This window comes from Ostrinia furnacalis, unplaced genomic scaffold (genome assembly GCF_004193835.3).
Source record: "Ostrinia furnacalis isolate ACB-3 unplaced genomic scaffold, ASM419383v2 OfSCF7580, whole genome shotgun sequence".
Lineage (NCBI taxonomy): Eukaryota > Metazoa > Arthropoda > Insecta > Lepidoptera > Crambidae > Ostrinia > Ostrinia furnacalis.
In genome coordinates, this window is record NW_021137819.1 from 325,715 (window position 1) to 341,136 (window position 15,422).

The following is a 15,422-nucleotide window of genomic DNA, read 5'->3' on the forward strand; positions in this document are numbered from 1 at the left end:
CATTCATTCTGTTAAAAAAATCTAAGATTCTGAGCTGTATCTCAGAAAACTTTATTTTCGTCCGAAGTTTTATAGTTCCTGACAATGTAAGATAAAACCTCCATCTTTTAATTTCTTTCTAACTTAAGAAAATATTCAGTCTGTAGATTTTTGATAACTAAAATCAAAGCAGTTAAATGTTTTACTGGCCATATTTTGGAAATGCCATTTTTGATCAGATTTATTGAGACAAGCCTAACGAGCGTTATTTGTTTTGTATTGCTTTTATTGTTAGTTGTTAAAGTGACTGAAATTAAGTAAACTTTACAATTCTGCATGATCATTTATTACGCGACTCAAAAAAACGCGACAAATTACGCTCGTATTCTCATGGATGGGGATGGTCATAAATAAAACAATAAGTTATTATTCATATTTTTATAAAGGTTTCATTGTATTCATCATAGGTATAGTGTCATTTGAAATATATTTGATTGCTAAATTAGTTTTGCAACTGGATAATGTGTAGTAGGCGATTACGACAACTTTATAAAGGTAAGAAAAATATTTATAAACATTTCTGAGCATGATTGTACATGTTACAAAATTAATATTCTGACAACATTTTATGAAAATTAGTAAGAAAACGGAACATAAGTATTGGGTTATTACATTGTGCATTAACTAAATAGGTAGGTAAAGTAATAAAATAAACCTAATTAAAACTTAAGTTAAAAGCTGCTAAACATAATTGTAACGCGCATATTTCGACGCAAAATAAATTGTTTAAATATGGAAAAATGGTTTTATTTCAACTATTTTTTTTTATCTCGTACGAGACGCTCGAGATACATTTAATTTAATAAAAATAGATCATTAGGTCGGCTTTGGCGAAATAACTTACGAGAATCACTTTTGTATTCCAAGATTGTTACGATTCGATCACTTTATGTTAATAAACATGTAACAGCTATTTTAAATTTTCTTGCGATGTGTGTATACCGTTTTGGTACATCTCATTAATATGAATGGTATGCAACACATCGCATAAACCAAAATAAAGGCAACAAGCGTAGAAGCGGTGATAACAAAGCCGACCCAGTTGATCTATTAAATAATTATTATGCTCTAAAATGTAAATGGTAGACATAAAGATCATACACGAGGAATCAAACATGCCTTAGGTCTGAACACGCGCCTCGTCAACCATTTCTTAGGTTCGACGAGACCGCGTGCTTGCTAAATTAATTTCCATTCAATAACAGTCAAACAAAATTGGACTAAACAACAAGGAATTTGTACTTTGGGAGATGTGATATATAGAGAATCGACTAGGTCCTCATCAAAATGAATATTAAATACTTAATAAACATTGTATTCATAATATATAATATAAGCAATATAAAACGTAACATAATCGGAAATACTAGACAATAATATAATTCTGCTAAATAACTGAAATAATTCAGGTTCATCGTCTAGTTACGTAGTGGAACAATCGATTACGAATCGATGCTTTCGACGCTGAAACCGACTGGATCGACTAGAAACGGCTCCGCTTTGCACCGGTCGCCGACGACCGTCCAGCACGTAACCGACAAGATTTATCTAACAATATTATTAATCGAATAAAAACTTCGCTAAGTTTTTGTACCGAAAAATGTATCTAGCGTCGTATTAAAATGATATGCATGCGAACAGCAACACTTTGGTTAATTAACATCACAAAACTGCACGAATGCTGCCCACGCCGTGTAACTAAAACATATAAATTATGTTCCCAACATCGAGTACCCACTACACATCCTGCTGTGGATCAGTGTTGGCCGCTTGTTCGGTTATCTGCTTTATCGATATCATATTAATAATAAATGTCACAACATCAAGCCAGTATAAAAAACACTAAGCCTACTAAAACTACTACCTGCGAACTCTTTTAAAGAGTGAACTTACAATCTAGCTTCGTAAAGTAACACAGGGCCCGCCGAGGCAGACGCAATATCATGTGATCCGTATAAAATATAACATTTTTTTTTCGCCTCCCCAGTTTTATTACAATTTTCTGAAACAACCTTATAGCTAGTCATGCTTCACCAACGTACAAAATAGACAATACAACGCTCACTATCATTACAAAATTAATAGTTTTTTAATAATCTTTAAACCGTTACAAAATGGAACTTTTCTTTTTCGTAACCACAAATATCTTACTCTTAACATTATTTGCTCCAATTCCTTATGCATCGACCGAGAATGTACAAAAATATACGTTAAAACGCATCGTAGTTTTAAAAATAATATCATTTTTTCCAATGGTATAATGTAGTTTTAATAGCAAATACTTAATTTAGAGCTTACGTTTACTTTAAGCACTTAATACTTATTTAAAAATAATTGTATTTCCCTCTGAGCTTCTCAATCTTTCTTACCTTACTTCCTTACCTTCCTAACCATCTGTATTCAGTAAATTGTAAACAAACTACAAGAGATCATCGTATAAAAAACACTTAAAAGACACGACCACACTGAATATAAGTAAACTATCATCCTGGCAGACGACCAACGCATCTGACCAAGAAAGAGGAGTAACCCAAAACATGCTATTGACTCATTCATCCGAACATACGATAGTACTTACTGACGAAAAATGCCTGTTGAGATACTTCAAAATTTAATTTTTAAAGCCGAAATTTTTAATCATCTCAAAATGGGAATAATTTAGAATTTAGATACACGGATTACTTTTAAAGCAACCGATGTCAGAGACATGATTTGGACTAGACCAATCGAAGCTTAATAAAGATGTTGTGGGCCAATTAATAGCAAAATCGAAATGCCTCAAAGCATTCAAGTAGAAAATGCATAGAAAGTTAACTTACTAGCCTAGATACACAATGACCTTAACTTTGAACGCCTAGTATCGAGGAGGGGTCTTACGATTTTTATTTTCCCAATACATCCACGACTGCTGCAGAACTATGCTTCCCAAAGACTGCTCCTCAACACTCGACAGACAAACAGTCTTACACAATATCTATTATCGCTGTGATACACGTACGAGCCCGAGACTCGGTTTCGTCTTACAAAAATACTACATCTACATTTCAGTAAAAAAACGTACATTACTTGATGTTTATCGCATAGGTACGCATTACATATTATTAATAGAAAAATGTTACCGCTAAATTACTTGTTACCGTTACGAAAGTACAAAAGTTTATGTTAATACAAATTATGACACTCATACCCTGATGCACCCCACGCGTTACGTAGTAAAAATCGTTAATCTAATTGCCACGCAATAACTTAATTATTATCTTTATCCAATTCGTAAGATTATCACCAATTTTAGTTCTTAAACTTGGCTTTTGCTGGACCGTCTTACATCGTTTCTGATCGAATGTGGCTGGGTCTCGGTGACCCGTCGCACGGTTGGTGTCAGATACACATTCCCATCGCATTTGTTAGTTCGAAAGATAGTAATATTGTTTTATTAATAAATTCAGTCTATTTAAGTGAAATGGAATATTTAGATTTATCAACAGTGCTGTAACTTGAACTGGTCCGCTGCAACTAGTAAATGCGATAGAGCGCGACGTTACTACCTACACAGTAAATACGAAAGATTAATACAAACTTACTACATTAGTGTAGAAAACATCGAGTATCAAAATATAATTAACACGTTTTGATTTGCATCTTTCACTAACCAATAACAGCCGTATACTAGAATCAGCCAACGCGTTCGGTAAATTTTGAGCGTGAATTATGGACTGGGGTACAGAATGATCAATCGTTGCCTTCATTCTTTGTAGATTTAGAGTCTATTCATAAGTTCCATTGTTGCCTGCCGCTCGACAAATGGCAGCGGAGACCTTTCTCAGGCGGCTAACTTTAATTCCAAATGCATGTAAATGTATAAATCACGCCACTTATATACATTATTATTATTACACGCTATAATGCAGCGTGTAGATTTTTTAGGAGAGCCCGCCAACTCTGGCTTTAGCCATATAGGAGCTGTATTGCTGCCAATACAGAGTTGGGATCGCGTGACATGAGTTTGATGTGAATGACATGACATTTCCAAACATTTGTTTATAAGTCCGCTACCCCGACAGTCGCAATCGACATCCTTATTTAGAACAACCAACTTGGTGATTCCTACTATAACCGACATACATGAGTAGAACTCGCAGTTCAGTTAAAAATTCAGTGAAAAGTTTCGGCGAAATTTCAAACTGTCGAATGTGGTCTGGATATATGACGTAGACTCTAGTACGGCTAAAAATTTAATATTCAAAGCCGGCAGTGGTAGTGGCGTGACATCGAGTGCGCTTAGTTACTTACGTTATCACGAGAATTTTAAATTTAAATTTTCACATACCTAACACTGGACTGCTTTCGCAGTTACTATGACCAGAAATTACACGATTACAAACAACTCGTTTGGCACTTTTTGGTTGGTTTGGTTGTTTGGAGGTGCAATAATGAAACATACTAAACTTAATGTTAATTGTGATCGCAAACACTCATCCCATTCACACATTATACTTAAAGGAAACCCTACGATCCTAAATAAGAGCTACGATGGAAAAAGAGTAGATTAACCTATTTTAAAAGCGAGACACAATACCTATAGACCAAAGAATATTATGCCGATGACGTCACTTGTATAGTGTGCTTCTAAGTATGTAACTAGGAGCTTCGATAAAATACGTAAATTAATCAAATTCAAAGAACCGATACAAGATATAGCTTTCTATAATAAGTAACAATTTCCGATACTAAATTTATAACCGAATAAAAACGAAATTTCTTTACATGTAACGGAGTTTGTGCAATGTAACGCGACTGTGATACATAGGACGTTACACCAACTATTTCGTATAGATTACCTAGATCAGTGTTACCTTTAATATGTATTTGTTTTATTTTATAAAATTTGCAAAAGTAACAAATTGTTTCTTTGTACTTTTAAGCAATTCACTAAATTACATTAAAATTCAACATTAAGAAATTCGAATGTCGGTGTCTAAATAAATTGTTATTAATTACAAAAATTTAACAAATATTTGCAAATAAACTAAGAAAGTTGGCAACGTTCGTGTAATTACATTTATTAAACTGAACAAGTAACTAAGTGAGTAAAATATGAAGAATCAAACATATTCTGATAATTATAATTATTTGTTTTTGTCAGGAAGAACCAAGACTATTGCTGAGACTCGAGTCCTCTATTAATCTATACAACCTTTCAAAGCGTTTTGATAGTATTTTTACACGTAAAATAGATAGATACTTAGTAGAAAGCCAAAAAAGTTTTGTAAGAAAAAACATTACAAAAAGATTTTTTTAAACATGTACGGTTTCTTGACATACCTGCATTATTGGAGTAAACAAACTTATAGAAATTTAGTTTTTTTGTTTTTAGTAAACAATGATATTTTTAAGTTTAATATTTTGTTTAGTCTATGAATTGTACTTTAGTCAGATAAATATTGTTCTTTATGAAAGACAACAGCGTTGTTTACGGTCTGTCAAGGAACTATACCTACCTGAATGATAACTATAATTGTAATATTTGTTATAAATTTATTTGGTTTAGTGATATATTTTTTAAATATTTTTACCGTGTAAAGTTGTACTATGCAACTTAAGGATTTATAATATTCTAATACCGGAATTTACTTTAGGAGCCACAATGATTTATTTACTATATTTTACTATCTTCTTTAATATTGAAAATTCTATAATAAATAAACATCCTTGGTGAGTCGGCGGACTGATATAGTTTCCAAAATAGTTATTATTTTCAGTTTGTACCGGATAGAGGGTTCAGACGACTCTAGCGTCATTTAAACGAGTAATATGATAAATCTAAGTAGATGGCTCTGTATTGACTATTAAACAATATGACTTTATACTTTATGTCACTATAAGGTCGGAACTCCGATGACTCTTCACTCCACATTTGTACATGTACACCATCAGATGATCTGGATTTTTTAATATTTTCCTAAATATACCAACAACAGCTCGTTAATTTTTTTTTTTTTTCAAATACTTTATAGAGTACATACATTTATTTGAATGTACTTTTTTTATTAAACATTTAAATATAATTCTATATTCGAACGAGCAAACTTCGATAAAATTAAAATTGAATAACATATGAAGGGTCATCGTGATTCCGCCGGTTTGTTAAAATAATTAGGGATTCTTTGATATTGTTGAAATTATGTACTATCGATTTTATGGCTAATCTAGAATATGCAATATATCTTTAAACATCTTTTGTAAGCATCCGTGGAGGACTAACGGCATATTTACAATACTATGACGCCACGCTATGTTAGGTAGATAATCTCGTCTTAATTTACTTTGAAGCGAAGGATACTAATATAAAATGTAAGAGGTATTACAACCACTCATGACGACTGGCAACTGTGACCCGATGATTCAAAATAGTGCATATCTAAAATTTATACAAATCTCTCTATAGTAAATAGTTTTGGGCATATACTTTCGAAATATGATTTATTTTTAATGTTAAATTGTTAAAATTACAATGATACACATCTAGTTGCTCTCTGAACTTTCACCAACTCACAAATGAACTTCAATAAATTGAACAGTAAAATAAGAAATTTACTTTATTTAAATAAATATTTTATTTGCATGTACCGAGGTACTTCTTGAAATACATTTGATGTGCGTTCTTTAAAAATCATAAAAAATATGAAAAAAAAACCGAAAACTGCATAAAATATAGTTCATTTTTGATCCATGATATTTATTTTTAAAGTGAATCAGGTTCGTGATACGGCGTGAAGTAACTATGATACGTATCAATGTCTAAGTGCATCATAACCTGGCCACAGGAGTCAGTCGCCGCCTCACACACAGTGCGATGAGGATGACGATGAGTTGCAGTGATGCGGATGATGGCGTGATGTTAGCGAGTGTTGCCAGCGCTGAAAAACTATTACCAGCCTGTTGCCCGATGAAAAAATCTTTATTGGGTCGTTACAACTCTAGGTTGCGCGGCAACTGGCTGGAAAGCATTTATTACGGTTAATAACACTAAGGCCGTGCGCTGAGTGAAAAAAAAAACACAAATACAAAGCACCGCTGCTTCTGTCAAACGGCACGCATATCGATAAAAAATGTTAGGAGCCCATCACTATAGGATCATCGGGACACTAACAGCAGCACACGGCCTAAGTCTAGTTCAAACGCCTGGCAACCCCAAAATGTAGCGATGACGATGATGTTCTACGTACTACACAACAGATCCGATATCGTACTAGCTAAAAACATGACGTATTCAGTCCGAGTGAACTGGGATTCGGTACTGGGTGTGTTTGCTGAATACTTACATCACTGGCTGCAAAAAAAAAAAACAATAATTCTTGTAAACAAAAAAGTTAAAAATAGAAACAATAAAAAACAACTGACGGTCAGAAATTTAAATTTTAAACCAACGAGCGAGGCTGTTCTTAAAAAACAAAAGAAAAACAAAGCAACAACACCGAGCACGCAAATCCCAAAATTTAGTAAAATGGCAGTACGATTAGAAGGACAATGCAAAATTTTTACCTATAAAAGTGTCAAGTCTTGATAAGAATTATTGCCTAAATAGCGAAACGTCCGCCTGTATCACGATTCGTCCTGTACGCGCCTAGCAATCCGCACCACTTTATATCACTACACACTCACTAAACTAACTTTATCACTTGTAATCACTTTGCGAGTAATAGTATCAATGTATAAAAACCTTACCTAAAATGTTAACATTAAACAGTTAAGAGTAAACGTGCACATCACTTAAACGCTCGTAAGTCAAGCGCTATCCACTTATAAATAAATAGACATCCATGATAATTATAGAAAACCCTTAAACCTAAACCTATAGAGTTAGCCAAACACTTTGAAGAATTCAACAAAAATGAAAATCCTCTTCAAACTAAAACAGAAACTCTCAATGATTAGTGGTGTTCATAAATTTTGATAATTTCCACCACAAAACAAAAACAATCATCATGTCTGATATGGCACAATTTAGAAACACTATTATAACTCGATTTCAATAAATACTCTTTTAAAAACGACCCGCTAATCACTGAGATACAAATAAATTATAGAAAGAAACAAAAAGTAACAATTTACAAGACAAACCTTACAATAACTGTAAAAGTTATATAGACAAGCTAATCATATTATTGGTGACACAGCAATGACTTACAATTAAAATCCTCTACCATTATTACTGCTGATTAAATTATAAGTAAGTTAATGAAATGATATTAGAGATAATAAACTAACATGGCTTCTTCGAGTTATACAACCAAAGTGCCATTTGGTGGGAGGAAATAAAAGTTCGCAATAAACCTACGAAAATATTGTATAACACTTAAGTTAGGTTTAAAATTTTGCTAAAATAAAACATAACTAATAAACTAAATTGAACTAAACAACACACACCCTAAACGTCCCTATCACATAGGGTCATCAGTATCACTGAATTGAAAGGTAATCAATAATTTAAAAACACGCCTTTGCAAGACCTTCAAAAGGAAAACATCCCGGGTAAGACTCGAACCGAAAAACAAAAAATGCAATCCCTGGCATCACTATATCGCTAATTTATTATTTCCGATAAAAATCAACATCTAATCAACAAAGTGCAGAATAAAATTAAAATAAAATCAATAGTACGTTCTAAACCGACACATAAAATTATTTTCAATAATACCAACTTAATTTAACAGAAATTATTACTAGTCATCGAACGCACGTAAAGTTCGAGGAGTAAAAAAGTTCGAGGGCACCAGTCACCACCGTTTACGCGATTTGGTTCAGGTAGTCCATGAAGTCGTTGGAGAAGAGCTGGAGAGAGGGTTCCTCGAGGGGGGCGCGGCGGACGGCGCCGCAGCCCAGGGGCGGCCGCTCGACCGGCTTGGGCCGAAGCGAGGCGAGGTACCGCTCGGCCAAGGACTCACCGAGACTCATCGCGAGGGTTTCGGGGCTGAGCCCGAGGAGGGAGAGCGACTCGGTGATGCTGGCGAGGGTCGGCGCGAGGTATTTGGTTGCGGGCTCTTCGGCGGCCGGCTCGGGGGCTCGGGAGGCCATGCTCGTGTTGACGACGGGACGTAGGGCGGGGGGTGAGGCGCGGCGGGGCGGGGACGGCGCCACAGTCCAGGGGTCGCTGGCAGGGGGGGTGCCGGGGGAGGTCCCCGGCACCGCCGACTGTTATGGCCACTGCTGGAAGAGCGGGAACGCCCGTTTGGTGAAGCAGTAGGTCAGCGGCTTGACGAAGTGCGTGTCGAGCACGCGGCAGTGCGGGCACGTGACCGGGTGCGAGTAGTCCGAGTAGTTGAGCCGCTGCTGCGGGTGCAGGAGGGGCTTGTAGCAGCTGTTGCACTGTAGAAAGAGAACACACGTTTAGAAAATAATGAAGTGATACACGCTAAAAGGTCTTTAACTTCATCTCGAGACATCTATGGTTTTATCGTCCAGTCATTTTTATTCCGATCGACCAGCAGATCAAGCAGATCAAGCGCCGCAAGTGGAACTGGATTGGCCACACTCTCCGAAGGGACCCCGATCACATCCCTAAGCAGGCTCTGGATTGGAATCCCCAAGGAAAACGCAAACGTGGTCGACCCAGGCAAACTTGGCGGCGCACTGTAGCGGACGAGGCGAAGAAGATCGGCAAGACCTGGATCGAGATCAAGCGAGAAGCTCAAGACCGAACGAGATGGAGGACTGTTGTGGACGCCCTCTGCCCCATCTAGGGGACCTATGTCCCCTAGATGGGGCAGAGGGCGTCCATGCAGCCGAAGTGATTGACTTATGGTCCTATGACCATAAGTCAATCACTTCGGCTGCATTCGGTCAGGAATATCTTACGTCCTACGTCTTTAGCTTAAATAAGAAGAAAAAGTATACATACCTTCAGTCGCTCCGCGCAGCAGGGCGTGGCCATAAAGATGTCATACGAGTACATGGTTCCCAGCACCAGCGACGCTCCTTCCCACTTCTGGCCGCAGAACCGGCAGCGGATCGTGCGCTCTGGGTCGCAGCGCTCCAGGCAGCCCATGCAGACGCAAGTTAGGTACTGCGTGCGACCTTCCACTTTCACCTAAAGAAAATAAGGGCTGTAGTTGTATGTACATTTGTACAAAGCACGCGACAAAGGAGAAGATTTTTTGAGAATAGTGCGCTCTGGGTCGTACTCGTAACGCTCTAGAAAGGATATGCAGACGCAGGTCAGGTACTGCGTGCGACCTTCCACTTTCACCTAAAGAAAATAGGGGCTGTAGTTGCATGTACATTTGTACAAAGCACGCGACAAAGAAGAATTTTTGAGAATAATCGCAGTTCTCCAGGGAATACTGCGTGCAACCTTCCACTTTCACCAAAAGAAAATAGGGGTTGTAGTTGCACGCAAGGTTAGTAGTTAGCACGCAAATTGGTTAAGCAAACTTTTTGTGGTTACTAGGTTGTATCGTGTATAATCGCCTGATCAGAAATTGGTAATGATTTTTGGGATTGGGATTTAACTTCAAAGCAGTAATGATCTGGTGCAGCACAATAGCTACATAAATACAACCTATCTATCATAGTCTTGGCAAAAGTTATACGTTACGCGGATAGATAAAATTTGAGGTTTATACGCTTTCTTCTAAATTGCCCTTTACTAATGATCGAAAACCTTAGTTTGAGATAATTGAGCAAACCTGTTACAATCCTAACGAACTCTGAGAAATCAGAGTAAAGTTACAGACTACACAAAAGAGCATAAACCCCAAATCCTTATAAAAGGACGAATTGTTTAACCACCCAGAGGTAATTTTGGAGGAAGTGGTGACTAAGCAAAAAATGTTCTTTCAAATTAAAAGCCACATTTCGACTCGGCTCCGCTAAAAAGGACACTTAGCGCGGACCGAGTCCTCAAAAATTAACATCATTCGAGTTAAAGCGTTGCAACGGTTGAGCTTATTTGTGATTGCTTAAAAGGATTTTCGGAAGGAAAGTTTAAAGGAAAGCGTATAAAGGAATCCCAGGAGATGCGTGGTAATTCTAACGCCAAACATTCGAATATCCAGAAAGATCCTAATTCTCTGAGCAAACATCACCGGTCGACACGTTCGATATGTTCGACTCTCTCACACGTATTGGAATGCCGGCAGAAGACAGAGAGCGACTGTTGTTGATTAGATTTAAGAATGTATGCAGAATATACCCCTTATTTTGAATATAACGGTATTCGGCAGGGCGCAATGTCTAAATTTAAGAATTTTATGACGGTGCTATATTCACAAATACTCAAGTATTATTATATAAGAACCTATTGCATGTTACATGTAACCGTGTGACGTTGTTTATTTAGAAATGTTTATTGGAAGAACGGAAGAACTTTTCAAAACAGAAGTAAAATACAAGAAGACGTATTCACCATACCAGTAATCTGATCAACACCCCAAGAACAATCGTATAAGTAGCGAGGGGACGTTACACAAACCGTACCTTATTTAAGTTTCAAAGGACTTTGCGATTCCTTCAAAATGTCAATCTCGTTCATAAATAAACCTACAGAAAATCAACATCCAATTTAACGTTCCTCCATTGTTTGTTTAAGAACATAAATTGTAATTAGACATCCGCTTCTTCCTTGTCGTACTGTAGACATTGTTAGGAGTCAATAAAGAATTGAATATAGATAACGATCTGTTTTCCAAGCAGGTTCGTAAACGCAATCAATTTAGTGTTTAATTTTGATCATCAACTGATACAGCTTTTATGATATTGATACAGAATAAATTATATTCAAGACTGGCTATAATGAATCTAAATAACGTACCCCAGATTGTAAAGGAATTTGCGAAAAGGATCATTAAAATAAAACTCCGCTCTAGTTCTCGAGTCTAAGCTAGTGGCACTTTAGTTTCAGCTGATCCTTAATAAAAACTTTTTAAATAATAACGATATAGAGTTTCTTTCTGTGTAGACAAACGTCATTTTTCATTAGACCGCAAAACAGATTTCGATTTCACTTCGCCGCAAAGTACAGTTCGCCAATTAAACAAGACAGTATGAGGTTGGTTCATCTATGTCTTCGAAGCATTCTAGTTATAGTACGTATTGTTATCGCTGTCTAAAGAAGGGATTCTGAATCTTTTCGTTTTCGGAATAGACATATTGACATCACCAATCAATTGACGTACTTTTTAAAAATGTCAAAACGAAACTCTCCCATAGATTTAGTATGGCACTATTGGCAAGTGACGTCATTATTTTGTCAACTCAATTAAACTACTTTTTTCAATTACAATGCGACCAAAAATCGTAATTTACAGGTAATTTAAAATTAATTAAGTTTTTAAGCCCAGAATGAAGTGTCTTTTTAGACTTTTCTAATTGTTTTGATTTCGAATTATTGAGGAATGGTGTCAAATTGTCTATTTCCATCTGACAGGTGTGGACAAAAAAGAATTCTTTTCGAAAAAACATTTTTACTACCAAGTGACACTAATACAGATTGGCTGATTAATACGTTTTGGTAAAAATATTCTTCCAGCTCGTGGTCGCCACTCAAGAACTTTCCTGCCCCAGCGGCCATCAGCTCTTCGAGCTATGTGCCCCGCCCACTGCCACTTGATTTTAGCGATTCTGCGGGCTAGCCTCCCACTAGGTGGACCGACGATCTGGTGAAGGTCGGCGGGAAGTACCTGGATGCAAGCGGCGCAGGACCGGTCTTTGTGGAAATCCTTGGGGGAGGCCTTTGTCCAGCAGTGGACGTCTTTCGGCTGAAACGAACGAACGAACGAAAAATATTCTAACTTCAGAGTAAGAAACCGAAATGTGTAATGTTTAGGGAACGTTATTGAGCCCGACACTGAAAAACCTTGGTATTTCGCGAATGCTACACGACGCCCGTGAGTCACGCTCATTGTTATGCAAACATGCATCGTATGATACGCGATTAGTTACCCACATGACTAGAGGTTGATGCTCATTAAATTCTATGATCTAGACCAGGGTTTCCCAATTTTTTTTTGCCAAGGAACCCTAATTGATTATACTTTTCCTAGCGGAACCCCCGTACTACTCCGCCCGCACGCCCTGCCCCTCCCTTGTGCGTAAACAAGTCGGTGCGAGCGAACAACGTCGGTCACGAAACGTGGGATAATATTTTTTACGGAACCCTTGCGGCCTTTCCATGGAACCCCAGGGTTCCGCGGACCACCATTCGGGAACCCCTGATCTAGACCGATTGGTGGAAGTGCTAGTCTCTGGGCTATTGATAACTTAGCTAGGCTAGGATTAGTGGCTTACGTAAAACATTTTGAAAACTTCAAATGGGATCTGCTTAGTTTACATCCTAGACATTGATTTCCAGACCAATAGCATAAGTTTAGTTGACACCTCTAGTCAACTGACATCCTGCTTTTTACAAGCTCCCGAAATGCTTTCCATAGATTTTTTATGGATAGGGAATTTATTTATTGCTTTTAGATCAGCTTGATGAAGTGCTGTTTTACCCGACTGCGCCAGAAGGAGGGTTTGTTTTTGTAAGAGGTAGTCATCATCATCAGGTAATTTAAAATCTCCACTGCAGGAGAAGTACGATCCTCTCTAATTTACCAAAGGCTTCACCTCCATAGGTTAAAGGTAAGGCAGAAAGGTAGTCATGATATTATGCTATTCATGGGTTTAAAAAATGAGTTTTACCTCAACGGCACTGCTGGTGTGTTGTCTCGGGCTCAGGAAGAAGGTGCCATCGACCAGGGGATACCGGTCGAAGACGTGGAGCGTGTCTTTGCAGAGCGCGCAGGAGACGCGCGGCTTGTGCTGCCCTGCCAAGGTCGAGAGGATGAAGAGCCGCGTGTCGTCATTGCCGTGGTTACCCTCGTCCTCAATCTGGAACAACAGAAAGTACCGTTAATGATGGTCTTAAGATTCGTTGCTTTACCGTGAGTTCATAAAATCTTCACTAATAAATCCACCCTTACTAATATTACAAATGCGAAAGTATCTGTATGTCTGTTATGGCTTCACGCTTAATCCACTGATCCAATTTTGACCAGTAGGCCTAAGATGCGCGCCGTGATAACTTTTATCGACGCCAAAATGTATGGGCAAAATCGATAAAATGGCGTGATAACCGCTTATCGTGGCGCGCATCTTAGGCCTACAGGCAGAGATAGTTTTGAGACAAAGAAAAATATAGTTTTTGTCACTGTTTTAGAAAGGATGTTTCTTTCTGTGGCAGACCGAAATGCTCGTGGCTAAACCGCGGGAATAACATAGTCAAATGTTTAATTGTTTTGCTTGACGTGAACGTAGAGTTCATAAAACACAGTAAATTACCTATAAACATCTTCTGTTTAATTGAAATATATGCAGAGTATTGCACGGAGAAAGCTATTAGAAATGATTAGTCATAAAGGTCTTCATAATTTTCCCATTGAAACAAAAGGTCGACCCCATTCTCCGCAAGTAGACGTTATTGTAAAACCACGCTCGCAATTTCAATATTTCATATCCCCACATTTACATATTACGATTAATGCATCCACCCACGACACTTACCGCAGCAACTCTCCCTTCGTAATAACGCAAGTAAATGACTGCATAAAGTTGAATAATGAAAGGCTGAAAGGCAATTACGCTGAATTCGGAGTCGAAGTCAAACAAAGGATCACGAGCGCCGCAGAGATCGATTGTGAGCACAATTCGTTCACGTACGAGCAATTTGCGAGCGAATAATAATGAAAGTTTAACGAGTCACGCTGCAGCGTAGGCTCCATCCACAACTTAATTAAACATATTATCAACTGTCAAAGCCCAACGCCTATACACATTCCCCAACCGAACTGGTTACTTTGCCGATTGTTCCTCATTTGGCAATATCAGACCCACTCCTATTGTTCAAAACACAAGCCGTTTCATTATGAACATTCGCAGTTGATTGCCTTCATGAAACAGAATGCAAACTCGTAAGCAAGGAACTTGTGCATGCCAATGTGCATACATTGATGTTAAGCATTCCTATCTATTATTAGAGTGACGTCGTGACACCAGGAACACATAAAACGTACTCGCCGAGAGCGTTGACCTACGCAAACAAACTCAGTATGATTTGCAGTATAGTGCAGTGCAGTTTGCCAAGAGACGAGCGGGCGGCGCGCGGGGTCGGGCCATCCGGCATAGCAAACACTGCAGCGATATCTTGCTTCCCAACTCTAACATAAACGTCTATTCCGGTTATGTTACACCGTGTAAATATTAGGGTTCAAGTGTTGAACGTGTCTCCCGTTTCGTAATTTGCAATCATCAGTCGTGTCGCCAGTTTGTGGAGTGATAAATATCTGCCTGGTTCCGTCTGCAAGCAGATGATTGATTCTGCCCGCCAACACATGCTCGCCCGACAT

At 37.9% G+C, this 15,422-nt stretch overlaps 1 protein-coding gene across 1 annotated transcript in view; it reads right to left on the reverse strand.

Annotated features, from left to right (window-relative positions):
- Nucleotides 1–402: 402 nt before the first annotated feature.
- Nucleotides 403–15,422, reverse strand: part of heca (hdc homolog, cell cycle regulator) — a 74,760-nt gene continuing 59,740 nt past the window's right edge. Inside the window, exons 3-5 of the mRNA XM_028321809.1 lie at nt 13,720–13,908; nt 9,938–10,126; nt 403–9,405 (exon numbers count right to left, since the gene is read on the reverse strand). Of these exons, the coding sequence (XP_028177610.1) occupies nt 9,235–9,405; nt 9,938–10,126; nt 13,720–13,908 (549 nt within the window). The 3' untranslated portion in view covers nt 403–9,234. The remainder of the gene's footprint in view (nt 9,406–9,937; nt 10,127–13,719; nt 13,909–15,422) is intronic.